Source organism: Hypanus sabinus, chromosome 3 (assembly GCF_030144855.1).
Source record: "Hypanus sabinus isolate sHypSab1 chromosome 3, sHypSab1.hap1, whole genome shotgun sequence".
In the NCBI taxonomy this organism is placed as follows: Eukaryota; Metazoa; Chordata; class Chondrichthyes; order Myliobatiformes; family Dasyatidae; genus Hypanus; species Hypanus sabinus.
Genome location: NC_082708.1, coordinates 50258206 through 50285203, shown reverse-complemented (window position 1 = coordinate 50285203; position 26998 = coordinate 50258206). Strand labels below are relative to the sequence as shown.

Genomic DNA, 26998 nt, shown 5'->3' with positions numbered 1-26998 from the left:
AGATCGCGACGCGCGCGCGCTTTTTTTTTGACCGCAGCGACCGCCGCGCGGCCCGGCCCGGCCCGGCGTCGCGCACGGGACTCCGCAGTGCGGATGGGCGCGTGCCCGTGCCACTGCGGCGAACCGACGAGTCCGTGCCCGGCGCGGGTGCTCGCGAGCGAGCGGCAGGAGCGCGCATGGCATCTGCCGTCTGGCGGGGGCGGTGTGGGGTGAAGCAGCAGACGGCCACCATCCGTTTCCACCGGCACCATGTGGCTTGTAATGGCCGCGTTGTCTGTACTGCTGCTGTTCGCCTTTTTCGATTTGTGGTATTTCATACGCATGCTGCTGGTATTACTGGTCGCTTCTTTCGAAACCCCGGTCAAGGATATTCTGAAGGAGCAATCAGTCCGGGGTAAGGAAGACTGTTCCTGACTCATTGCAGCCGGGGCGGGGGTCGGTGCAGGAGCTGGCTCATTCATTTTAATTACCAGCTACACGCCGCCACCTCGGAGCTCAGTGGCCCTGCTGACTTGCCACCTTTTGTTATTTTGCTATTTGAAATCAGGTGCTCTTCCAACGGCCGGTTGTCTGTGATGCAGCGTTATCGCGATGACTGCAAATTTGTTAGGGCAACATAAGTGGTTGAAACCTTTCCATCTCCAGGAATTGAGGCTGACGTAGATTTCCTGGACTTTGTATTCATCAATTTTTTTTTTGAAGAATTGGGTAACGCTGGTAAGGTCGTCCTCATTTGTCCTTACGAAAGTGCCGGTGAAGATTCCAACCCTGATCTCCTGCAGTCCAGGGAGTCCGAGTAATGATATCGGGTAGATGTTGCATTTCTAGAATGGGGTTTATGGGAAACTTAGAGAATCTGTGATTGCTGGTGTTCCCTGCATCTGCTGCCCTCTTCTTGTGGGGTTGGAAGTTGCCTTCAGAGTCGCCTAGCGCGCAACACCTGCCTTCTGTACACAGTTCTCTGATTGTAGTCTTTGATGAATTGGGTGCCAGTAAAGTGGGCAGCTTTGTTCTAGACGCTATCAAGTTTCTTCAGTTACTCAGTTGCACTGATACAAGTCAAGAGTATCGTGCTCTTTGCAGTTGGCTTCATCCGTAAGCTATTTAAGCAGTAGAAAGACTAGGGTATCAGCTGTTGGAGTCACTTGCCACTGGATAGCCATCTTCTGGTCTGCTTTTACAACAATGCAATTTACTGCATCTCGGTACATGCGACATAAAACCAATTGACAGTTGTCTTCTTGTTCCAATGGAGTTTCTAGTCAAAAGTAACACCCCCCTAGAATGGGAATGTTTATGACAAATGGGCCTTGAGCTTTGACGATGTTGAGTGTACCATTCAAAAGTGATAAACTTGAGTCAAGACAAGTTTAGCAATCTATATAATTTTTTTGATATCATGACACTATATCAAGTATCTATATAGGCATTAATACCAGACATAAATCTTGCTCTATCTGGTATATATGCTTCCCAGTACACTCACTTTAGGGAGAGTATGCTGTATCATCCTACACTAGTTTAGTTCATTACTTTAATCCCCTCCTGAAGTCAGTAATCGGTGAGTAAATCACTACTTCGATCAGTAGGTTCTCCTTCTAATCAAGGAGCTATTTCTTGCTAACAAAGCAGATCATAGTTATACTTTTAAACAAAACACATTTAATTCTGAGGAATTTTTGTCAGATTCAAAGGGATTTCAAACACAAATACAATCCCTACAAACTAGATAGACATACCAGTGGGTTGCAGGCAAATGAATCACCTATCACAAGACCACGGAATAAATTCTATGTCATCTCCCTGTCACTCCTACCAACCCTGACTGCCTTCTAATGTATATTGTTTTTCTGTTGGTTGACATAATCTGTATGTGATGTTTCACAAGTACATTTTATCAGGTCAAGTAAATGGAGGTCAATGTGTACCCTCTTACTTAGATTGTAGTTGAACGAGGCCTGTGTAGAACCCAATGTTTTTCATGATTAAAAGGATGAGGAAAGTACACTGATTAGAAGCTTATTGAACAACAACCATCTTGAACCATGGACAGTTCCTGCTGCTAAATTTAAAAAGCTAAGTTTAGCAGCAAGTCTTTGGGCTTGAAAATGATATAATCATCCCAGCATATCAGGCAGAACATAGCTAGTGTCAACCAGCTGAAAGATGTATAGCCCAAGCTGTGCAGTTTCTGCCACTGTAGAAAAACATTCTCATTCTCTACTGCCTAATGCTAAGCAACTAGAGATGTTTCCATTCTATTTTTCTTTTGCAGCTCCATGTCTGAATGACTCTCTTTAAAAATAGTTAAGGTGATTAGTTTATATTTGAGTTCATTTGACTGTACCTTTAAATTGTATAGCTAACTGCAACATATACTATTTGAAGAATAGTGGCCCTCATTAATGCTAATTGTTTTACATCAAAAATTAGGAGGACAATTTGCTTTTTAAATGACAATTGTATTTAGTAGCTCCAGAAACATAGGTTTGGCCCTGTGCTCCGGTGCAGTCAAATGTAGAACTTGCATGTTGTTTCTGTGACCATGCAAATTTCTGTTGAGTATTTCAGTCTCCAAAGATACGCTAGTAGGATACGCTGCAGCTCACCCGTCATGTAGGTAAATGGCAAAAGAATCGAGAGCGGATGTAGCAGAGAATAAATTATGCATTGAAGTGTGTGGTAGTGGGGGTGGGGAATTGCTGTGCTGGAAGTTGGCATGGGCTAAGTTGCCTAAATGTCCTCCTGAGTTGTTGAAATATATTACTAATAAGAGGAACATAGTAAGGAATGTTCGAAAGGAAAATAATATCTCAATTTTAATACCTTCCTTTACATGCTTGTTGAAATTTAAGGATGGCAATAAATCTCTGCTGATCTGGTCAGCTCAGAACTTTGGTGCCAAACATGCAGATTTTCTGGACTGTTGGATATTGTCCCAATTAATACTTCAACACACTTCTAATTCAATTTGTTATTTGATGTTGCACATAATTATAAGCAGTTTTCCAGTGCAGATGGTAAGTTTAAAGGGAACACGGAGATCAGAGCCTGTGAGTTTGAAAGGAGTTCAGAGGCAGGATCCCTGAGTGTTAGAGCTCCTGAATTAGCACTTAATGACCTTGCTAATGAGCCATCGGAATTTCCGCACCTTTGACAGCTCTAGGACTGTGGAATAGCTCCGATTCTACGGGTGATAATCCCACTGTGGGAAATGCAAGCTCTGCCATGTGAGGCAGGAGCTGCTGAATGAGATGGGCAGTTTGAGAGATGATGTGTTCCTTCTCTTTCTTTCTAAATCTTTTTATTAATATTAGTAATATGGACAGAATACAGATGATATATTGATAAAGAAATTACCAACATACACATTCCATTACATATGAAAAAAAACATACATAATAGTTACAATATAAATAAGTTTACCAAGACATAAGCCATAAGATAAATGTATGGACATAGTAAATCTAAATATTTCATAATGTATAATATAAAAAAAACAGAAAAAAGAAAGAAAAAAAAACAAAAAAAAATTTATATAATGCAAAACTAACTAATCTAATCTAATAACTATAACTAATAAGTAATATAAAAGAAAAAAAAACAAACAAAAGAGAAGAAGATTCACAGCATTTATCTTCTTCAGCCTGTCGAATGATTGCATTTCTAACTCTGATGGCTAGAAGATCTATATTGTTGAATTGGAAAGAAATTGATCCTCCCACTGTATTTAATTGGTTCTCTCAAACTATGTTATGTTTAAATTTAGAAAAAATTAGAAGTGGTACTTTTGAGACTTCTATTAAATTTGAAAAGTTATGGAGACCATTTATTCAACATTTTCATATGATGTAATATGACCCTGTGCCAAGTACATTTGATTTCCCACTTTTAGCTTATGTATTTTGAGAGGACCGGAAGTGACGGCATTGATGAATACTTATTTTTGTGAGATATTATAAACAGCCCACTTTTTTTTTCTTCTTCTCTTTTGATGTGTTCCTTCTCATTACTTTGAGCTTCTGCATGCTCCTGACAAATGGACTTCAGGTTCTCTACAGCGTCCTACATGTTGCTTCTCCATTTTGAGCAATCATTGGATAGGGGTTCCAGCACATTTGTAGAGATGTTACACTCTCTTAAGAGTGCATTGAGAACATCTTTGAATTGTATTCTCTCCATCGGGTGAACCTTGCCATGATGGAGCTCTGTAATAGAGTGCTAATTTGGGGAGTGTGGTTTCAGGCCTGGCCATTAGAGCCTTGATACTCAGAATATTGGATTAGCAGAGGATAGTAACCTTGGTCTTTTTGGTTTTGCCAATAGAATTAGAGATTTTGCACAGGCAGCGTTAGTAGTTTGAAGTTCTGAAGTTCCAGTCTCTGAACTATACAGGAGGTTGGGATTATCTTTGTCTAGTAACCAGAAATATTAATAGCATTTAAGATCTAGATCTTAGTGTGGATTCCTGTCAAGCAACACTGTGCTATTGCTCCAACGCTTTTTAACCTCTCTTGCCATAATGTTGCATCTGAGTCCCAATCTAGGTAACTTCACATTTTGGGGAATAGTGATGAGGTGTGTGGTTTTCCAAGGAAGAAGGTCCATATCACATTTTTCTGTCCTGTAAAGCCATGTCTGCAGTGCATGTGACAAGAAATGGATTTCAAAAATAAATTTCTGGGTTTTTTTGTATAAATTCCATGGAAGTGACTTTTATTCCATATTTCAAGTTTTAGATGGTAATTTTTGAATTCTGTAAGAGTTGTTACTTGGCCAAATTGTGGGGATTCCATGTGGGATTGAACTCTGAATTCCGATGCTCTGTGCCGTGATAGCACTGCACTAACCGGTAAGCTATTGTGGCAGGTGAAAGATAGAGATACAATCCTGTAAATGATAAATGTCATTCAACCTATTTACGTAAAGAAAATGTTATTTTAAAGGGAAACTTTAAAACTTTATTGGCAGTGATGAAGAAAGCAATTTGACAGGGTATATGATTTTTTTTCAGACAACTTACGTGTTAGTTTTATCTATTGCATAAGCATTATGACATGGCTCCATAATGTAAAATATATAGAAATTTTAAATCTAGTGATGTCTGGAACTAGCACTGTTTTATGCAAAGAATAAGGTTGAGTTCTCCAAGTGGATTCTTGTGTTGTCCTGGTAACTTGACTATGGAGATAACATGTATTGGATTGTAATTGTCTTATACAAAATGCGAGAACTATAATCAGCTTGTGAAACAGAAGGTCATTCAGGATTTTCTAAATATACCCGGTGTTAATATCTTCCTGTTAGACTACAGGAGTCAATCGCTTAGATTGGCTTGATAAATTTGAAATGTGTATGATCTACAGAATAAACAAAGATTTAACATCAAGATAAAAAAGTCTGCAGATAATGGAAATCTAAAATAAAAACAAAATGTTGAAAGCACTCAGCAGGTCAGGCAGCATCATGGAAAAAAAGAAATGTGTCACAATTGGGAAAAAGAGGACAAATTTTCAGTTGCCAAGAAAATAAGGTAGGGATGTAGAACAAATATATCTCTGGTAAGATGAGACTAAAAGGGTATTACAAAAAGTCATCAGTTCAAAAGGGCTCAATTTGATGTTTATAAGGTAGATTTAAGTTACTTAAAGTGTAATTTTCATACCTGTTTTTTGTTGGAGGCTTTTAAATAGCTATTCAAACAATTTATTTAGATGATTTCCTAAAGACATATTTATTCTACTGTCTGCATTTTAGGCATTGTGCTTTTCCAAGACATCGACTTCCTGGGCCACATGAATAATGCACGGTATTTGCGGGAGTGTGATTTTGCCAGGTAATTATTCTTCATACTGTATTAATTAGGTTTGCATCAGAAATGGGCACAGAGAATTTCAATAGTTCCAAACAATGCAAATCTCATCTACTTTTTAGATGAGGAAAATAATCCTGGAAAATCCTTTGATTGTTGGATCAATGCCCTTGCATGCTGGAGGATGGATACAAAATTTTGTATTGAAAAAATACTTTAAATATTTGTGAAGTATAGGAAATATTCTTTGTATAATAACAAAACCTGTTTGCTGCCTGTCAGCAAGATCTTATTTTGTTGAAACAATCTTTGTCACATAAGTGATAAATCATTCTATCTGATGTTTAATTTTTTTATTTCTAGAAACAAATACTTCGGAGAAAACTGCAGAAGAAATTTAATTGTTGAAATTAATTCAAATACCCACCTTGGTTTTCTTCTGAGATCTCCACAGTCACAAGCCAGTCCTCCGCCATTTCAATCCACTTCATGTGATGTCAAGAAATGGCTGAGAGCACTGGATACAGCAAAAGTTACAGGTCATCATTTTAACTTTTGTAATGGACAAACTGCACTTTAGAAGTATTTATCTTGAGCAAAATGCCAGATGATGACAGCAAGACTGGGGTGTAGTGGACAGTGAGAAAGGCTATTGTGGCTTTCAGAAGGATCTATCTAGATCAGCTGGAAAAATGGGCTGACAAATAGCAGATGGAATTTATTACAGACAAGTGTGAAGTTTTGCACCAGGGTAGAACTTACACAGTGAGCAGTAGAACAATGGGATCCATAGTAATTGAAAATGACATCACAGTAGTTGGGGTCATTAAGAAAGCTTTTGACACATTGGCCTTCGTAAATCAACGTGCACAATATGCTGGAGGAACTCAGCAGGTCAGGCAGCATCCGTTGAAACAAGCAGTCAACATACTGGGCCGAGACCCTTCGTCAGGACTGGCCTTCATAAATCAGTGTATTGAGTACAGGAGATGAGATATACAACTTCAACAGAATAAGACACTGATGAGACTTAATTTGGAGTATTGTGAGCAGTTTTGGTCACCTACCTACAGGAAAGATGTAAACAAGGTTGAAAGAGTACAGAGAAAATTTACAAGGATAATGAAGATCTGGAGGACCTGAGTTATAAGGAAAGATTGACTAGGTTAGGTTGTGTTCTTCAGAATGTAGAAGACTGATGAGAAATTTGATAATACAAAATTATGAGGGTATAGATAAAGTAAATGCATGCTTTTTCCTCTGAGGTTGGGTGTGACTACAACCAGAGGTCATGAGCTAAGGGTGAAAGGTAAGAAGTTTAAAGGGGAACATGAGGGGAAACTTCATTCAGTGCGTGGAGTGAGCTGCCGGCACAAGTAATGCATACGAGCTTGATTTCACTTAAGAGAAGTTTAGATACATACATGAATAGTAGGGGTATGGAAGACTATCGTCTCAGTACAGGTCAGTGGGAGTAGGCAGTTTACATGGTTGGGCATGGACTAGATGGGCCAAAGGGCCTGTTTCTCTGCTGTACTTCTCTGACTCGGTGCCTACTGTTCTGATTTCTGTCTCCTACTGTTTATTCACCTGGTCATTTGCATGGTCAGTTCTTCATGTTCTTAGTTCCTTTGGCCATCTATGGCACATCTGTGGCTTTTAGAAGAGCAGATTATTATTTAAACAGTGAAAGATTGCAGCATGCTGCTGTGCAGAGGGACTTAGGAGTGCTTGTGCATGAATTGCAAAAAGTTGGCTTGCAGGTTCAACAGGTTATTAAGAAGGCTAACGGAATGTTGGCCATTGCTAAAGGAATTGAATTCAAGAGCAGAGAGGTTATGCTGCAACTATACAGGGTACTGGTGAGGCCGCACCTGGAGTACTGCATGCAGTTCTGGGCTCCTTACTTGAGGAAGGATATACTGGCTTTGGAGGCAGTGCAGAGGAGGTTCACCAGGCTGATTCCAGGGATGAAGGGGTTAACCTATGAGGCAAGATTGAGTTGCCTGGGACTATACTCTCTGGAATTCAGAAGAATCAGAGGGGATCTTATAGAAACATACAAAATTTTGAAAGGGATAGATAAGATAGAAGTAGGAAAGTTGTTTCCATTGGTAGGTGAGACTAGAACCAGGGGACATTGCCTCACAATTCAGGGGAGAAGATTTAGGACGGAGATGAAAAACTGTTTTTCCCAGAGAGCGGTGAATCTGTGGAATTCTTTGCCCAGGAAAGCAGTTGAGGCTTCTTCACTAAATATATTTAAGAAACAGATAGATTTTTACATAGTAAGGGAATTACGGGTTATGGAGAAAAGGCAGGTAGATGGAGCTGAGTTTACGGACAGATCAGCCATGATCTTATTGAATGGTAGATTAGGTTCTGTGGGCCGGATGGCCTACTCCTGCTCCTATTTCTTATGTTCTTACGATATCATGACACACAGGTTTATGTTACTAGACTTCAATGTAGCCAATAAGATTTAGATGGCAATGTTTATCAATTTGCTGTTTCTTTGTGAATTGTAATTTGCCTTTCAGGTAAATTCTACAATTTTTATAAGTTCATTTTTCCCAGCTTAACAGTTTTGGAGAACAATTCCTGTTCTTCAGTTGCATTTGTCACTTAGTACTTGAGACAAACCCGCTTGCACTGCCCCTTGTCACCCTAGAGTGAATCTGATCCACCCCATGTAATCTTCATAAATCAGTCTACATACTTGGTTTCCTGTCAAGTCTTTGTCTAATTTTCATAAGATTTCAAGTTCAATGTTAAGCTTCCAACACATTTAGATATTTTGTAATGGGTTACTGATTTCACTGATTGGCATTTAAACTAACACATGAATGGGCAGGGAATGGAGGGACAATCAAAATCAAAATTGGACAGATTCTATTTGTATTCAGGGTTTCACTTTTGGAAAATTAGATCAGAAGCTCAAAGAATGAAACAGGGCAAGAAGATGACTTTAATTTTTGAATCAGGCTATAGGAAATCAAAGTACAGAAGCAATCCCCAATATGTCCTCTTAATCTGCTAATCTGTTGACATAGCAGTTCAGCAAGTAGGAAAAGTCAGTCAGAGAAACTGTGCTTGCAAAGCCTGGGACATCTACATTCTTCAACAAGAGAGAGGAGAATAAAGGAGAAATCCCAAGCTCCACGGCAGCAAAAATTTTACCCAGGCATCAGGGGGCCTACTGCAAAGAGACCTACCTACCAATCAGTGCAAAATCTATTTGTGCCATATTTCTTCATAATTGTTGATGGCAGAATCTCAGTTCCTTTTTGAGTTGTAAGTTGGCTTTTCAGCAGATTCTGCAATACTTTGAACTGTGATTTTTATTTTCAAGTCTTTTTTGCTTAACCACTTGGGGATCAGAAGAGTACCATTTACCAGCTGTGGCATGTATTCTACCAAATAAATCTCAGGTCATCCAGACTTAGAAATGTATTATTCTTGCTTCATCACTGGGTTTAAATCTGAAATCCTTTCCCAATGTCACTGTAGGAGAATCTTCATCAATTCATGTAGATTGCTGAGCACTATCTATTCCAGAGCATTTGGTGGTGGGCATTAAATACAGTTCTTGCCAGTAATGTCTACATCCCCAAAAAGAAATGCATTGATTATTGTCTAGCTCCTTGTTAGCCATAAAGAATTGGGGCAGTTAGCAACATCTGTCTTAAAACCGCTCATAAAACAGCACAGAATAAGGAAGATATTACAGAAGTGATCTTCTTTTCTTTTTGTGGAGTAATATTTGGAACACTTCATCTTGATCAATGCCCTTCCATGCTGGAGGGTAGATACAGAATTCTGTATCATAGAACATAGAATAGTACGGCACTTTACAGGCCCTTCGGCCCACAATGTTGTGCTGACCCTCAAGCCCTGCCTTCCATATAACCCCCCCCCCCACCTTAAATTCCTCCATATACCTGTCTAGTAGTCTCTTAAACTTCACTAGTGTATCTGGCTCCACCACTGACTCAGGCAGTGCATTCCATGCACCAACCACTCTCTGAGTGAAAAACCTTCCTCTAATATCCCCTTTGAATTTCCCTCCCCTTACCTTAAAGCCATGTCCTCTTGTACTGAGCAGTGGTGCCCTGGGGAAGAGGCGCTGGCTGTCCACTCTGTCTATTCCCCTTAATAACTTGTACACCTCTATCATGTCTCCTCTCATCCTCCTCCTCTCCAAAGAGTAAAGCCCTAGCTCCCTTAATCTCTGATCATAATCCATACTCTCTAAACCAGGCAGCATCCTGGTAAATCTCCTCTGTACCCTTTCCAATGCTTCCACTTCCTTCCTGTAGTGAGGTGACCAGAACTGGACACAGTACTCCAAGTGTGGCCTAACTAGAGTTTTATAGAGCTGTATCATTACATCACGTCTCTTAAACTCTATCCCTCTACTTATGAAAGCTAACACCCCATAAGCTTTCTTAACTACCCTATCTACCTGTGAGGCAACTTTCAGGGATCTGTGGACATATACCCTCAGATTCCTCTGCTCCTCCACACTACCAAGTATCCTGCAATTTACTTTGTACTCTGCCTTGGAGTTTGTCCTTCCAAAGTGTACCACCTCACACTTCTCCGGGTTGAACTCCATCTGCCACTTCTCAGCCCACTTCTGCATCCTATCAATGTCTCTCTGCAATCTTCGACAATCTTCTACACTATCTACAACACCACCAATCTTTGTGTCGTCTGCAAACTTGCCTGCCCATCCTTCTATCCCCACATCCAGGTTGTTAATAAAACTCACGAAAAGTAGAGGTCCCAGAACAGATCCTTGTGGGACACCAAAAGTCACAACCCTCCAATTTGAACGTACTCCCTCCACCACAACCCCTCTGCCTTCTGCAGGCAAGCCAATTCTGAATCTACCTGGCCAAACTTCCCTGGATCCCATGCCTTCTGACTTTCTGAATAAGCCTACCATGTGGAACCTTGTCAAATGCCTTACTAAAATCCATGTAGATCACATCCACTGCACTACTCTAATCTATATGCCTGATCACCTCCTCAAAGAGCTCTATCAGGCTTGTTAGACACAATCTGCCCTTTACAAAGCCATGCTGACTCTCTGATCAGACCATGATTCTCTAAATGCCCATAGATCTATCTCTAAGAATCTTTTCCAACAGCTTTTCCACCACAGGCGTAAGGTTCACTGATCTATAATTACCCAGACTATCCCTACTACCTTTTTTGAACAAGGGGACAACATTCGCTTCCCTCCAATCCTCTGGTACCATTCCCTTGGACAACGAGGACATAAAGATCCTAGCCAGAGGCTCAGCAATCTCTTCCCTCACCTCATTGAGCAGCCTGGGGAATATTCCATCAGGCCCCGGGGACTTATCCGTCCTAATGTATTTTAACAACTCCAACACCTCCTCTCCCTTAATATCAACATGCTCCAGAACATCAACCTCACTCATATTGTCCTCACTATCATCGTTCCCTGTCACTGGTGAATACCGAAGAGAAGTATTCATTGAGGAACTCACTCACTTCCACAGCCTCCAGACACATCTTCCCACTTTTATCTCTAATCGGTCCTACCTTCACTCCTGTCATTCTTTTGTTCTTCACATTAGAATGCCTTGAGGTTTTCCTTTACCCTACTCACCAAGGCCTTCTCATGCCCCTCTCTTGCTCTTCTCAGCCCCTTCTTAAGCTCATTTCTTGCTACCCTATATTCCTCAATAGACCCATCTGATCCTTGCTTCCTAAACCTCATGTACGCTGCCTTCTTCCACCTGACTAGATTCTCCACCTCACTTGTCACCCATGGTTCCTTCACCCTACCATTCTTTATCTTCCTCACCGGGATAAATTTATCCCTAACATCCTGCAAGAGATCCTTAAACATCGACCACATGTCCATAGTACTTTTCCCTGCAAAAGCATCATCCCAGATCACAAGTTCTTGCCTTATAGCCTCATAATTTACCCTACCCCAATTAAAAATGTTCCTGTCCTCTCTGATTCTATCCTTTTCCATGATAATGCTAAAGGCCAGGGAGCGGTGATCACTGTCCCCCAGATGCTCACGCACGGACAGATCTGTGACCTGACCCGGTTTGTTACCTAATACTAGATCTAGTATGGCATTCCCCCTAGTCAGCTTGTCAACATACTGTGACAGGAATCCATCCTGGACATACTTAACAAACTCTGCCCCATCTAAACCCTTGGAACTAATCAAATGCCAATCAATATTAGGGAAGTTAAAGTCACCCATGATAACAACCCTGTTATTTTTTTGCACCTTTCCAAAATCTGCCTCTCAATCTGCTCCTCGGTATCTCTGCTGCTACCAGGGGGTCTATAGAAAACCCCCAGTAGAGTAGCTGCTCTCTTCCTGTTCCTGACTTCTACCCATACTGACTCAAAAGAGGATCCTGCTACACTACCCACCCTTTCTGTAGCTGTAGTAGTATCCCTGACCAGTAATGCCACCCCTCCTCCCACTTTTCACCCTCTCTACCCCTTTTAAAGCACTGAAATCCAGGAATATTGAAAATCCATTCCTGCCCTGGTGCCAGCCAGGTCTCCGTAATGGCCACAACATCATAATTATGTATCCAAGCTCTCACTTCATCACCTTTATTCCTGATGCTTCTTGCATTGAAGTACACAAACTTTAGCTCTTCTACCTTTACACCCTTTATTCTGCTTCTCTTTCCTCAAAGCCTCTCTATATGTTAGATCTGGCTTTATTCCATGCACTTCTTTCACTGCTCTATTGCTCCGGGTCCCACCCACCCTTGCAAATTAGTTTAAACCCTCCCGAACCATGCTAGCAAACCTACCTGCAAGGATATTGCTCCCCCTCGAGTTCAGGTGCAACCCATCCTGAAAAATATCGGAAAAATATTTTTAGATATTTGTTAAGTGTAGAAAATATTCCCTGTATGATAACAAAATCTGTTTGCTGCCTGTCAACAATGTATTAATACCCATTTCTTGAAACAATCTCAGAATAGTTTGGGTTTTGTCACATAGGGGATAAATCATTCAGGATGGCATGCTTCATCTTGGGAGTGGGAGAGGGGTTTCTTACAGTAAAAGTTGCTTTTCACTAAGTTTTACAGAATAGCAGCTATTCCTTAAAGACTGATTTTGTTAAAAAAAATTAATACAAAAGAAATAGGGTATGCTGTAACTAAATATGTATGCAACTCTAAATGCTCAAATGAAAAGTGTTTGGCAGAATGGTGCCTTTTACTTGTTACCTAAAAGAAAATCATTTTTTGCTACTTTGTGTGTCTTAAGTGAGATTTTTGCAATAGGTGTTTTAATTGTTTTTCTTATAAGTCTTACCACCTAGTGACACATCAGTGAGTTCACCTGATGTCAATAGGAGATAGCTTCAGTCATTCCATAATTTTGTTGGGCTGAAGAGAATAACTGAGGTTAAGTTAAAACAAAATATTAGGTACATACTTCCTTGAAGACTTCAAATATAAAATAGCTGGTTCAGGAATCTGCAAGTTGGCCAGTTTTTATTATTTATTATTGGAGATTATGCATTGCAATTAAGTGTCACATGCACAATCCACTTGAAATTCCAGCAAATTGTGCCATGTTCTGGTTGGGGGGGGTGGGGGGAAACAGTTTTGCTTAAACTGTGTAGTTTTATTTTGCAGGTTGATAGCTGGAAAAAGTATCTAAGGGTTTGTTTAGCGAGCAAACATGAGGAAATCTGCAGATGCTGGAAAATCAAACATCAACACAGACAAAATGCTGGTAGAACACAGCAGGCCAGGAAGCATCTATAGGGAGAAGCGCCCGAAACGTCGACAGCGCTTCTCCCTATAGATGCTGCCTGGCCTGCTGTGTTCTACTAGCATTTTGTAAGCGTTTGTTTGATGTTTTCATTCCTTTGTTCAACGCATTTCTTTCATGTGCAATATCTGGCTTGAGGTGGGAAAAATTATCATGTTCTCTAGTTTGTTTGACTTGTGCAATTTTAAACTGTAATGTTTTGAGGAAGTATATTTTCATTTCCTAAATATGTTATGCTGCACTGTGTTGGAAGAGTTCCATTTTACGTCTGTAGTTCACAACATGATAAATTCTCATTTTCAGTTGCAATGTGCAGCCAAAGGATAAAAGCTTCCCATGGGGAGAAAGTAAAAACAAGGCCAGAGATCGTGTTCGTTTCCCACAGTAAAATAAGGGGATGAGAGCGAAGCAAGTTGAGGCAAAAAAAAGTTTGTAAAGAAATATGTAATTCAGGGCTCTAGTTTTATAAGAAATAGCAGTGATCAGTAGAATTATGATGAATGTGGGGAATGTGTAGGCTATATTTCTGTATTACCCATAAATTTCAAAATAGTATTTGATCATGATCTGACAAAAAACATACAAAGCGTAAAAGAGATTGTTAAACATAGAAACATAGAAAATAGGTGCAGGTGTAGGCCCTTCGGCCCTTCGAGCCTGCACCGCCATTCAGTATGATCATGGCTGATCATCCAACTCAGAACCCTGTACCTGCTTTCTCTCCATACCCCCTGATCCCTTTAGCCACAAGGGCCATATCTAACTCCCTCTTAAATATAGCCAATGAACCAGCCTCAACTGTTTCCTGTGGCAGAGAATTCCACAGATTCACCACTCTCTGTGTGAATAAGTTTTTCCTCATCTTGGTCCTAAAAGGCTTCCCCTTTATCCTTAAACTGTGACCCCTCGTTCTGGACTTCCCCAACATCGGAAACAATCTTCCTGCATCTAGCCTGTCCAATCCCTTTAGAATTTTATACGTTTCAATAAGATTCCCCCTCAATCTTCTAAATTCCAGTGAGTATAAGCCTGGTCGATCCAGTCTTTCTTCATATGAAGGTCCTGCCATCCCAGGAATCAATCTGGTGAACCTCCTCTGTATTCCCTCTATGGCAAGAATGTCTTCCCTCAGATTAGGGGACCAAAACTGCACACAATATTCTAGGTGCAGTCTCACCAAGGCCTTGTACAACTGCAGTAGAACCTCCCTGCTGCTGTACTCAAATCACATCTATGCTATGATGCCACAAGGAAGCAGCTACAGTTTCTGCACCTCTTCAGCTCTACACCACAGCGTTGTTTAGTGGTGCCAAGATCCTTTTCACCTACGAGTGCAATGTTAACAGTATGAAGTAGTACCAAATAAAAACTGTTTCACTTGGGGCAAAAGCGATTTACCACTAACAACAGTTGGTTTCACCTGAACTCTGGGAATATGATTAATAAAGTACAATTGTTCTTGTATTCCTTAGTTTAGACCTGCCTGCTGCAACTAGAATTATATTACAGTCGACCTTCACTAATCCAACTACCTGTAATCCGGTTCCTTCAATAATCCGGCACTGATTTCAAATTTTCTGTGTAACTGTAATTTCAAATTTCCTGGGCCACCGTACCAGTCTGCTGCGCATTATTTTGGTTGCGCTAGATCTGTTCACGTGTTGGTGCACTCTTGTAAGCAGAGACAGACAATCCCTGCTTGTTTTCTTGCGTTTATTAATATCATTTGCGTGAGGCGCGGCCGCCCGTCTCACCTGCCAGCGGCAGGGGAGCTGGCGTGTGCTGGGTCAGTCCGCCTTCCCGCTCACCTGCTGGCAGTTGCGCACTGCCCTCCCGCGTCACTTGGCTGGCGCTTCGTTCTCTTCTGCCTACAACCTCAGACCAGACGTGGCGACCCGCTGAATTTAAGCTTATTACCAAACGGAGGAAAAGAAACTAACTAGGATTCCCTCAGTAACTGTTAGGAAGAGGGAAGAGCCCAGCGCTAAATCCCTGGCATATAGAAGACCTTGAAGGTGATGGTGACCTGATTGACCCATCACCTTGAACTGTGTGGAATGGGTTTAGTTGAGAGTTCCAGGATCTAGACCAAGTGATTAGGAAGGAATAATGATGTGTTTCCAAATCATGAAGATGTGCTTCTCAGAGTGGAATATGCAGATTGTGGTGTCCCAAGTAGCCAGATGCCCTTGTCCTTTTTGGTGGTAGTAATTGTGGGTTTGGGGAAGTGAAATTGGTGTAGCATAGCTGAAATGATTAATAATGGTTCCTTTTTGTAGATGCCACACCTTGTAGCCATGTTGCAATGGTGGAGTGGTGGATGGAGTCCAGTTGAATAGGCTGCTTTATCCTGGAAGGTGTCAAAGGATTTTGAGCATTGTTTGATAGTCACTTGCTTTGCAAAGTAGAAGTATTCTAGCAAGCTCAAAACTTATGCCTTATTAATGGTAGAAAAACACTAGGTATCAGTAACCAACTTTGTTCACTATGGGATATCCAAACTAAACTGCCACCAACAAATGAACAGCTGGCATGCTTGATTTCTGCTCAGTGGTGATGCTTAGATATTAATGGTTGGGGATGTTTGGCTACAGTAACATCATTGGTGTATGGGGTGCACTCAGCCTTTAAGTGATGATGAAATATGACATGATTTTGGGAGGTCTAATGAGGGTTAGGCGTACACAGTGAATAGGAGGGCCTAGGGAGTATAACAGGAATTTTAGTGTGCAAATCCAAGGATCATGGAGGTTGACAGCACAAGTAGTTAAGATGATGAAGAATGCATATGGAATACTTGCTTTCAGTCACTAGGAAATAGAATATGAAAGCAGGGAGGCTGTGGTTCAACTTTATAAAAGATTGGTTATGCCATAACTGGAGTATTGTATGCAATTCTAGTCACCACACTAAAAGGAAGGTGTATTATATTGCAGAAAGTGCAGAGAAGATTCACCACAGATTTTGCCTAGGCAGGAGCATCTCACTAATGAGAGACTTGACAGGCTGGGTTCTCAGAAGAGGGTAAGTGGGAGTTGATTGAGATATGTTTTAAAAAATTGTAGATAGATTAGATGTTTAAAATATCTCACCTCAGAAGAGGTGTTAAAGATAAAGGCCTAGGTTTAAGATGAGTGATATGAGGTTTAAAGGGCATCTGAGGATTTTTTTCATCAAGGGTGATTGAAGTGTACTAAGTGGGTGGTGGAAGTACCAACTCCACCACAGTTAAAGCATCTAAACAAGCATGTGAAGGTAAAGAAAGTGATGGACCTCTTCTGGTAAACGGAATAGATGGCTGGTTGGTGGTCAGCATGGATGTGGTGTGCTTTAGGGCCTATTTACATGCTGTATGACTTCGTAAGAAACCATTCTACACAATGCATTTAGAGAATCTGAACAATATGATATCCCAAACAGGGCTGACAATAACTTCACCTTCTTTAGGGAAAATTTATGGCTTGCAAAGCCCATCGAGGTTTCAGAATCAGTATCAGGTTTATTATTACCAGCATGTGACGTGAAATTTGTTAACTTAACAGCAGTAGTTCAATGCAATACATAATCTAGCAGAGAAAAAAATAACATAATAATAAATAAGCAAGTAAATCAATGACGTATATTGAATAGATTTAAAAAAACGTGCAAAAGCAGAAATACTGTAATTTTTTTAAAAAGTGAGGTAGTGTCTAAAGATTCAATGTCCATTTAAGGGGAAGAAACTGCTCCTGAATTGCTGAGTGTGTGCCTTCAGGTTTCCGTACCTCCTACCTGATGGTAACAGTGAGAAAAGGGCATGCACTGGGTGCTGGAGGTCCTTAATAATAGATGCTGCCTTTCTGAGACACCACTCCCTGAAGATATCTTGGGTACTTTGTAGGCTTGTACCCAAGATGGAGCTGACTAGATTTACAACCCTCTGCAGCTTCTTTTCGTCCTGTGCGGTAGTCCTCCAAACCAGACAGTGATGTAGCCTGTCAGAATGCTCTCCATGGTACAACTATAGAAACTTTTGAGTGTATTTATTGACATGCCAAATCCCTTCAGACACCTAATAAAGTATAGCTGCTGTCTTGCCTTCTTTATAACTACATCGATATGTTGGGACCAGGTTAGATCCTCAGAGATCTTGAACCCAGGAACTTGAAGCTACTCACTCTCTCCATTTCAGATCCCTCTATGAGGATTGGTATGTGTTCCTTCGCCTTACCCTTCCTGAAGTCCACAATCGACTCTTTCATCTTACTGACGTTGAGTGCCAGGTTGTTGCTGAAGCACCACTACACTAGTTGGCATATCTCACTCCTGTACACCCTCTTGTCACCACCTGGGATTCTACCGACAATGGTTGTATCATCAGCAAATTTATAGTTGGTGTTTGAGCTATGCCTAGCCACGCGGTTATCTGTATACAGAAAGTAGAGCAGTGGGCTAAGCGCACACCCCTGAGGTGTGCCAGTATTGATAGTCAGCGAGAAGGATATGTTATCACCAATCCACACAGATTGTGGTCTTCTGCATCAAATGAAGATTGAGGATTGGTATATGTTCCTTCGCATTACCCTTCCTGAAGTCCACAATCAGCTCTTTTGTCTTACTGATGTTGAGTGACAAGTTGTTGCTTCAGCACCACTCCACTAGTTGGCACATCTCACTCCTGTACACCCTCTCGACACCACCTGAGATTCTACCAATGAATTTCAATGAGATTCATTGAGGATCCAATGCAAAGGGAGGTACAGAGGCCCAGGTTCTGCAACTTCTCAATCAAAATTCTGAGAATGATTGTATTAAATGCTGAGCTATAGTCAATTAACAGCATCCTAACATAGGTGTTTGTGTTGTCCAGGTGGTCTAAAGCCTTGAGGAGAGCCATTGAGATTTTGTCTGCCGTTGACCTATTGGGACAATGGGCAAATTGCTGTGGGTCTAGGTCCTTGCTGAGGCAGGAGTTCATGATTCCCTTCAGTAAGGAATAAAGTAACCAGAATCTCCCAGCCTTGAAATGGTATTTCAATTGATTTTGTAATAACCGTAGTTCATAGCCCCTAATGGATTGTTACTGTGTGCATGACCACTAATTATTTTTTTCCAACTGTTTCTTTTCCCTCAGCAATTCACAATTCAAGGAGTTGGAAGTAAAAGATCTATTCACTGATCACATGCATTGTTGAACAACCTGGCATTTTAAGAAGTGATCCACAATGGCTGTATTGTTGCTGGAAATCTTAAGGTGCAAGGCAAATGGAGATGGGTTAAAGTTTTACAGAGAGGTTGCATGTGTTGAAAGCAGTAAATGCAAAGTAAAGGGATTCCATTGATGAAGATTGAAGGACAATGAACCTCTTTGGTTCAGAATAAAGCAATGATAATCTCTGGATTGCTACTCGAGCCGTGTGTAAATTGGCTTGAACTGTGTGGGTTATTATAAATTAGTATGGGAGAAATAAGTACTAGAGAAAATGGAAGTTGTTCCATTTGGATAAGCTTTGCTTGAATTGGGCTGGGTACTGTGTTTCAGCAGATCAAACAACTGGGACTGCAGATGGAGATGAGGCTTTCAATTAAATGGTAAGATGAGTTCTGATGAGAAATTTAGGAACTTAAAAGGACAAAGTAAACTTTGGCAAACTTTTATAGTTGTGTGATGGAGAGTATATTGACTGGTTGCATCATGGCCTAGTATGGAAATGCCAAAGCCCTTGAACAGAAACTCTTAGAAAAAGTAGTGGATACAGCCCAGTCCATTATTGGTAAAGCCCTCCCCACCACTGAGCACACCTACACGGAATGCTGCATCCATCATCAAGAACCTCCACCATTCAGGCCATACTCTATTCTAACTGCTGCAATCAGGAAGAAGCTACAGGAGCCTCAGGGCTCTCACCACCAGGTTCGTGAACAGTTATTGCCCCTCAAACATCAGACTCTTTAACCAGAGGGGTTAACTTCGCTTGCCCCATTACTAAACTGTTCCCACAACCCAAGGACTGACTTTCAAGGATTCATCATTTCATGTTCTCACTATTTTTTGCTTATTTGCTTATTAGTTTTGTTTACTTTAGAATTTGAACAGTTTGTTTTTTGCACATTGGTCATTTATCCGTCCTGTTGGGTGTGGTCTTCCACATATTTGGTTATTTTTCTTGGATCTACTGAATATTCCCGGAAGAAAATGAATCTCAGGGTTGTTTCTGGTGACATATGTGTACTTTAATAATAAAGTTACTTTGAATGTTGGGTAGCAAAATTGATAATAACTTGTTAGGAAGGGACAAAGATTAATGTAAGGGAAAACCTCCAATTAGTGTCAGAACAGGAAATATGATTCAAAGACTGAAATGAATGCTCTTCATCTGAATGCATGTTGCATTTGTGAAAGGATCGGTGAATTAATGGTGCTAATAGGACTAAATAGATAAACGTTCAGTTGACTTTAGTCTTAAAATCTTAAAATCAAGAGTTAAAAATTCCAAGGTAGCTTCAGAAACTTGAGGCAAGATAGAAAGAAAAGGAGGATCGTCCTGATCCTCCTCTGCAACAAAACCAGTACATTGGAAGGATTTTGGCTCAAAGTAACAAGAAGTACATTAGTTTGGGAGGAACTAAGAAACAGCGATAGTCAGAAAACATAGGAGGGAATTGTATGTAGGCCCCCAAACAGTAAAGATAATGGAGGGTTGGTATAAATCAGAAAATTATAGGTGTATATAATATAGGTAAGGCAACTGTACATAGATGAGATTTGTTCATTAAATTTATGGAATGCATTAGGTATCATTTCCAAATAAGTACTTTGAAGTATCAATGATGGAACAGGCTACTTTACATCTAGCATTCTGTGCTGATAGGTTAACTGGTGGTCTGATTTTACAGGTTGTTAGGAACAGTTACAAATATGAAATATTTTTATGTAAAGATTGGAAGGGATTTTAGTTCAATCTGGCACAATAGACAAGACAATCCAATTTAATGCTTTTCATTTTCAAGGAAGCCTTTTTTTTTAACTTACACCAGAAGGTATTCAAGAAAATTAAGATATAAACAAATGGGGGTATATACTGGCGTACTGAGGATTGGTTAACATTAAGAAAACAGTAAACAGTAAGAACAAATGGGTGACTTCCAGGTTTAGACTTAGTAGGGATCGGTGCTATTCATAATTAGGGCTAAAATGATTTAGTTGAATTAACTGAGTATAATACAGTATATATACAGTTGTTGACGATGCAGTGAGGTCAAGGTGTGGGCTTGAGGACAACGTTGGGAGATGTAGCCGGACCACAATAATGGGCAAGGACATAACAAATGGAATATAATGTGAAAAAGTAAGGTCATCCACTTTGGGGAAAAATGATTAGGTGGATTTTATTTTATATGGTGAAAGACTGAAAGACATTGGTATTCAGTGGGACCAGAATCATTGCACTTAAATCACAATATGAATGTGTGGTTTCAGTAATCAATTAGGAATGCAAAGGGTATGTTTGCCTTTATTGTAAGAGAGCTTGTTCCAATTATCCAGGCAAGATTGCATTCCAAATATTGTGCACAAGTCTAGTCTATACTTAAAGAAGATTATACTTGCAGTAGCAGGGATTCAGGCAAGGTACACTATATTTATTCCTAGGTTTGATATAAAAGGAGATATTAAGTATCATGAGTTTTGAAGAATAAGGGTGATTTCATCAAAATGTACAAAATTCCTGATGTGGTTAACGGGATAGGTGAGTTGATGTTTCCCCTGGCTGGGATGTTTAGATCCAGGGTTCAGTCTCAAAATACGAGATCAGCTACTCAAGATAGATAAGAAGAAATTTCTTTGTATAAAAGATAGTGAATCTTTCAAATTTATTACCAGATGGAGCTATAAAAGATTAGTCATTATGCATATTTAAGGCTGAAATTTGTATTTTTTTTCCAATTGGCCGGGAGCTATTTGTCTTTCAGTAGGGTCCTGGTTGATACAGTCCTGGTCTCAATGCAACACTATTTTTCTACTTTTTCTTTGGAACGGAATATTCCAAATATTCTCAGAATCAGAATTATTATCACTGATCTATGTCATGAAATATACTGTTTCGTCTGGAGAAGAGGTCATGTCCTGGATGGTGAGAGTCTTTAATGATGGATGTTACCTTTCTGAGACATTGCATTATGAAGATATCCTCAGTGGCGGGGAGAGTTATGCCAGCAATGGAACTGGAAGAGTCGACAAGGCTCTGCAGCTCCTGCGCATTAGAGGCTCCCTACCAGCCTATGGTATAAACAGTCAGAGTGTTCTTTATTGTACATCTATAGAAATTTGCAAGTTTTTGGTGTCATACCAAGTCTTCTCAAACTCCCATTGAAGTAGATGTAATTCTTAATTTTCATCTAAAATGGATGACTCTTTATTCTGAAACTCTGCTCCCTAACTCCAGATACACCTACTAGGGAAATATTACCCAGCATCCACCTTTAATCCTCTCAGCATCTTGTATTTCAGTATGATCATGCCTTCTAAAGTCCAATGAGTATATTCTTGATGTGCCTAAACTTTCTTCATAGTCTAAACCCTTCATTCTAGGAATCAGTATGGTTAATCTCTGCACTGTCTCCAATGGAAGCATATCTTTCCTTAAAATACAGAGACACTGGTGGTACCAGTTACTGACCTCAGGTTGAAAATGACCCATTTATCTTGATGTTTTCAATTAGTTAGCCATTCTCTTTCTATGCTCATGTATCCTGCATAATCTAAGTTTAGGACATGAAGTTTCAAACCCGAGTTTCTGGGCCTCACACTGAATTTGAAATTCCATTATGTTATGATCGCTCTTTCTTGGGTGGGGCGGGGCGGAGTCCTTTAATGTGAGACTACCAACTAATCCTGTTCCATTGCACAATGCTAAATCTAACATAGTTTGCTGTTTGGTTCCTCATATTTCCACTAAGCAATCATTCTAAGGATATGTCCTCAAGGCTAGTTTTGCCAAATAGATTCATCCAATCTGTATGAAGATTAAAATTGTTTGTGATTTCAGTTGCCATGACAACTGTAAAGTTCCCATTATTTTTTGATTTGTACTGTTTTCCTACACACAATGGATCTTGCCCCTCTTATTTCTTATCGCCACCTAAAGTAATTTTCTGTCCTAAGTTTGAGCAACTTTATTCCTCACCCTAGCAACAATCTCTGTTTTCCTGTTACTTTACCTCCTTTACTTTTGTCCATTTCTCCAAAATATCAAATACAGTAGGTTTTGGTTAATAGAGGCATCCTTTAATGTAAATATGGGAGAACTCAAAGAACAAAAACTAATTAAGAAAATAGCTGAGGTGTCCTTTGTTTATTTGGGACACTGCTGCTTAATTGGGACAGAAACTGTTGCTGAACAGTTTCTAACTAGTGTCAGTTACATGCACTCGTGTGACCTTTGGGACATTACATCATGCTTGGAGCAAGCAGCTTTTAAATAGTGTCAGCTGCATGTGCTTGTGTTATGCTATCTATTTGGGCCAGTGGATGCTGTTTCAAAAAGCACTACAGTTTGTCATTGACAGTTGGCAAGAAATAAGCAGTAATACAATTCAGAACTGTTTTGCTTGCTGCAGTCTCAAGCATTCTGGTTTGGAGGTGTCAGAAATAGCCAGGAGTGAAAATGAAACAATTTCACTACTTCAAGTTAGGAACTAAGAAGAAGTTGAAGGAATCAACAATCATCTTGAGTGCCACAGTGAAAGTAAAGATTATCCATTTACAGGCAACAGGTGTCTGCACTGATATTATTCATTTACAATCAATCAAAAGGACACGGCAGTGTACACCAGATGAATTTCTCCAACGATAACTGTTTGGAACTAATAACCGGGTTTATAGTACTGTGGTATTGGTGGTAGTGTTCTAATTTGTTCTGTATTTCATTTAAATATGTAATTTGTTACTTAAGTAAATGGTAGTTTGTCCTTTTTGCTATGTAGCTATATTTTTTTTACCTATTTATCTACTTCCACAAAACTTTGGCTAACTGGGTCAGCTGCTTAATTGGGCCAAAATGTACTGGTCTGATGCATCCCTACCGAGTTTCATAGTCTTTACCCAGCCTCATTCATCTTGCAAACACACCTCTAATGGGTTTAATGCTCTAACCTTTCCTGATACATTCTGGTTAGTTCCATCACTGTCCTGCAATATTGCATTTCCCTTTAGTCTTTGCCTTCCAAAGTATTCCTTTATCTAAACCCCTATCTTCTATTCACTCTCTCCCTCCAGCTTCCTGGCATAGGGAAAGCATAATTGAAGAAAAAAGAAATGAAAATGCTCATTGTTTCGCCTTCCAGTTATTGCCAGACCCTGGGTTTACAGCATTTTTCCATTACTGTTATAAGAAGCATACTGTCCAAGGTTTACATCAACCACTGAAGACCTATTTAATTCTCTAACTATTGGTTCCCCTATCACTATTGGTCTCGAACTCCACTCTCATGCAGTGGAGCTGCTTGTGATGCCTTGTCCCTTTCTTTGGCTGAACTTCCTGAAGAACCATCAAGCACATCAATATCCAAAGGGAAAATCAGTTCGTGAGTGAGATGGACTTTGGGGACAATCTGCCTTCACACAGTCTGCCTGACAATAAACCATCCCTGCTTGCACATTCTTGGGTGGCCACATCTCTAAATATTGTACATCACCATTCAGTAAGATTATGGCTAATCTTTTGCCTCGGGCGCTTTGCCTTCATTACCCCCATAATGCCTAGATACATATGAAATACATGAATATGCATCCTGTGCATTTTGGGAGGTTGTGGTTATGGGCTCTTCCAATGATTGAGATCACTGCAAGTGCAGAAGGATCTCCAGCAGAGCTGATGCACCAAGGTGATTCCAGCTACTGTTACATTTCTGAATCAGCTGCATTTATCTATGCCTCCAGAACTTTTCATGGTCTAAGTTTCTGATAGCTGACCTTATTGGCATCCAACTTCAGTAAGGAAATTGTGTAATGCTTCAAAGTGTTTTGATTCTGACATCCTTTGAAGTGAAGTTGAAAATAAGAGAAATAGTTGGAGATTTAGTGGATTGGATCTTGCTTAATCATTTGCATAATTTCTAATGGCACAAACACAGTTGGAAAGGAATGTGATGTCTAAGTTACTCAAACTGAAGATAAAATTTGATCTAATCTCTTGTTGACAGTTTATCCGTTTTCTAGTGTGCACATTTGGGATCTAATTTGTTTTGTCAGCTGTTATAATTAGAGTACCAGAACACAAGAAAAGCAGGAGTAGCTACCAGGCCCCTCAAACCTGTCCTGCCATTCAGCATGATCACAGTTGATCTTAATTGGCCTGAACTCCTATGCCAGCTCCCCATAATTCTTTGATCTTTCAAGTATTTATCTACTAGTGCACAAACTAATAGATTTGCTGTCCTTTTCTCATTTTCAGATAAACCAAAGCTACTTGCACAAAATTGTTTCTTCTTGTGCTAGCTGCTTAGTCTTCAATTGCCTTTGTCCCATTTTATCCATCTAGCCTAACCAAGGTTGTACTTGAGATGTCATGATTACTTAGGACATTCCTTTAGAAATAAATCATGTTTGAATCATAGTATTTCCCATTTTTTGGGAAAAATATATAGCCCATAACCTTGCATGTATATAAAAGAGATGTGGGAGGGTAGGTGTATTCCCAGTATATTCTGTTATATAATGTATTTTGTGTGTTTTCCAGGTTGTCCCTTTATATCCGCAATGGTCTATTACATGCAACAAGGAAGTTAAAAGCCAATATGGTGGTCGGCGCTGCAACCATACGGTATAGACGATCTCTGCATTTGTTTGAGCAATTCAGGATTAGGTCTAGAGTAAGTTGGTACTTTATATTTAACAAAAATTATGCTGGATTATGATTATTAATTTTTGTGGTGGTTAAGCAAATGGTAAGCAGTTTTAAAAAAAAAAGACTAAATTAGCAAAAATTGACTTAGCATGGATCTTATAGGAGTTTGAAATACAGACATAAAATGCTGGAAAAGCTCAAGAAAGGCATCATGAAAAAAGGAAACGAGTTGCTTTTTCAGGTTGAAGATCATTCATCAGAATTGGACCTAATACCTCAGTCTGTTCACAATGAGCTATAACCTTAACTCTTTTTCTCTTTTCATCAATGCTACTTGACCCAGAGGGTGTTTTCAGCATCTTCTGTACTGTCTTTATTTCAGATTTCTAGCATCTGCATTTATTTTCAGTCAGAATGAGGTTTCTCACATGATTCCTATTAAATAAATTTGGCAGGATGGTGGTAACAATTGGACATTTTATAAATATCCATAAGGTTTTTTTTCCTAGCCTGTATATGCATCCAGAGTAATATTTCTTGAATTCCTTCAAGCGAGAGGGACACCTGTCTCTTGTTGTGATGGACATCATCTTTATAAAGAGCTGTTACCACAGAAATTTGTAAGCTAGGTAAAGTATTACCCCAGGTATTTTTGCCCAAACTCAGCTTTCAATCAGATATATATTGTGATACATAGTGCTTCTCGGTTAAACAGGATAGGCTGAATAAATGGGAAGAGCCCAACCAGATTGTCATTGAATGTTCAATACTGCATGCTGTGTTCAGGCAAAATCAGGTTAGAGTCATAGAACATAGAAATGGGCTCTTCAGCCCAGCTAGTCTGTCTCAACCTGGTCTTCTGCCTAGATGTATCTACCTGCACTCTGACCATAGCCCTCCCTATCCATCTTATTCATTAAATTTTTCAACTCTACCACTTCTACTGGCAGCTTGTTTCGTATTCACACCACCCTCTGAGCAAAGAAGTTCCCCTTTAGATTCCCCCTAAATATATCACCTTTCACTCTTATGAGCTCCAGTTCTAGTCTCACCCAACTTGAGGGGAGAAAGACTGCAGGATAATTGCTCTTTTATATATAGAGGCTTCATAATGGATTTGTTTCAATAAATTTCTGGTTATGTACTCATCAGATAAGACTCTGGCACAAATAATTTTGCTCTAATACAAAAAAAAACAACACTTCTTTCATGGAAGAAGCTCTGTATGAATATACTATCAAAGAACAATCCAAGATTTTAGGAAGCTATAAACCAGGTTATGAAATTACTATGAACATGTTCAAAATTGTAGATTAGATGCTATTCATCCAAAATTTTGCTAAGAGGATAACTTACATCATTTAACATTAACTGTTGCAGTGGTGTACAGAAACCTTTTGCTGTTGGTGAAGGGATGTGAGCTGTTGCATTTGGAGCTTGTAATAGAAGCGGGGGGGCCACGTCATTGGGTATATATAAAGCAGAGATTGATAGGTTCTTGTTTGTAAAGGCATCAAAGAATTGCGGGGAGAAGGCTGAAGAATGGGGTCGAGAG

At 39.9% G+C, this 26998-nt stretch overlaps 1 protein-coding gene across 1 annotated transcript in view; it reads left to right on the top strand.

Moving 5' to 3' along the window:
- The first annotated feature begins 241 nt into the window (after nucleotides 1–241).
- Nucleotides 242–26998, top strand: part of LOC132391308 (protein THEM6-like) — a 38174-nt gene continuing 11417 nt past the window's right edge. Inside the window, exons 1-3 of the mRNA XM_059964308.1 lie at nucleotides 242–394; nucleotides 5758–5836; nucleotides 25336–25468. Coding sequence (XP_059820291.1) covers nucleotides 250–394; nucleotides 5758–5836; nucleotides 25336–25468 — 357 coding nt within the window. The 5' untranslated portion in view covers nucleotides 242–249. The remainder of the gene's footprint in view (nucleotides 395–5757; nucleotides 5837–25335; nucleotides 25469–26998) is intronic.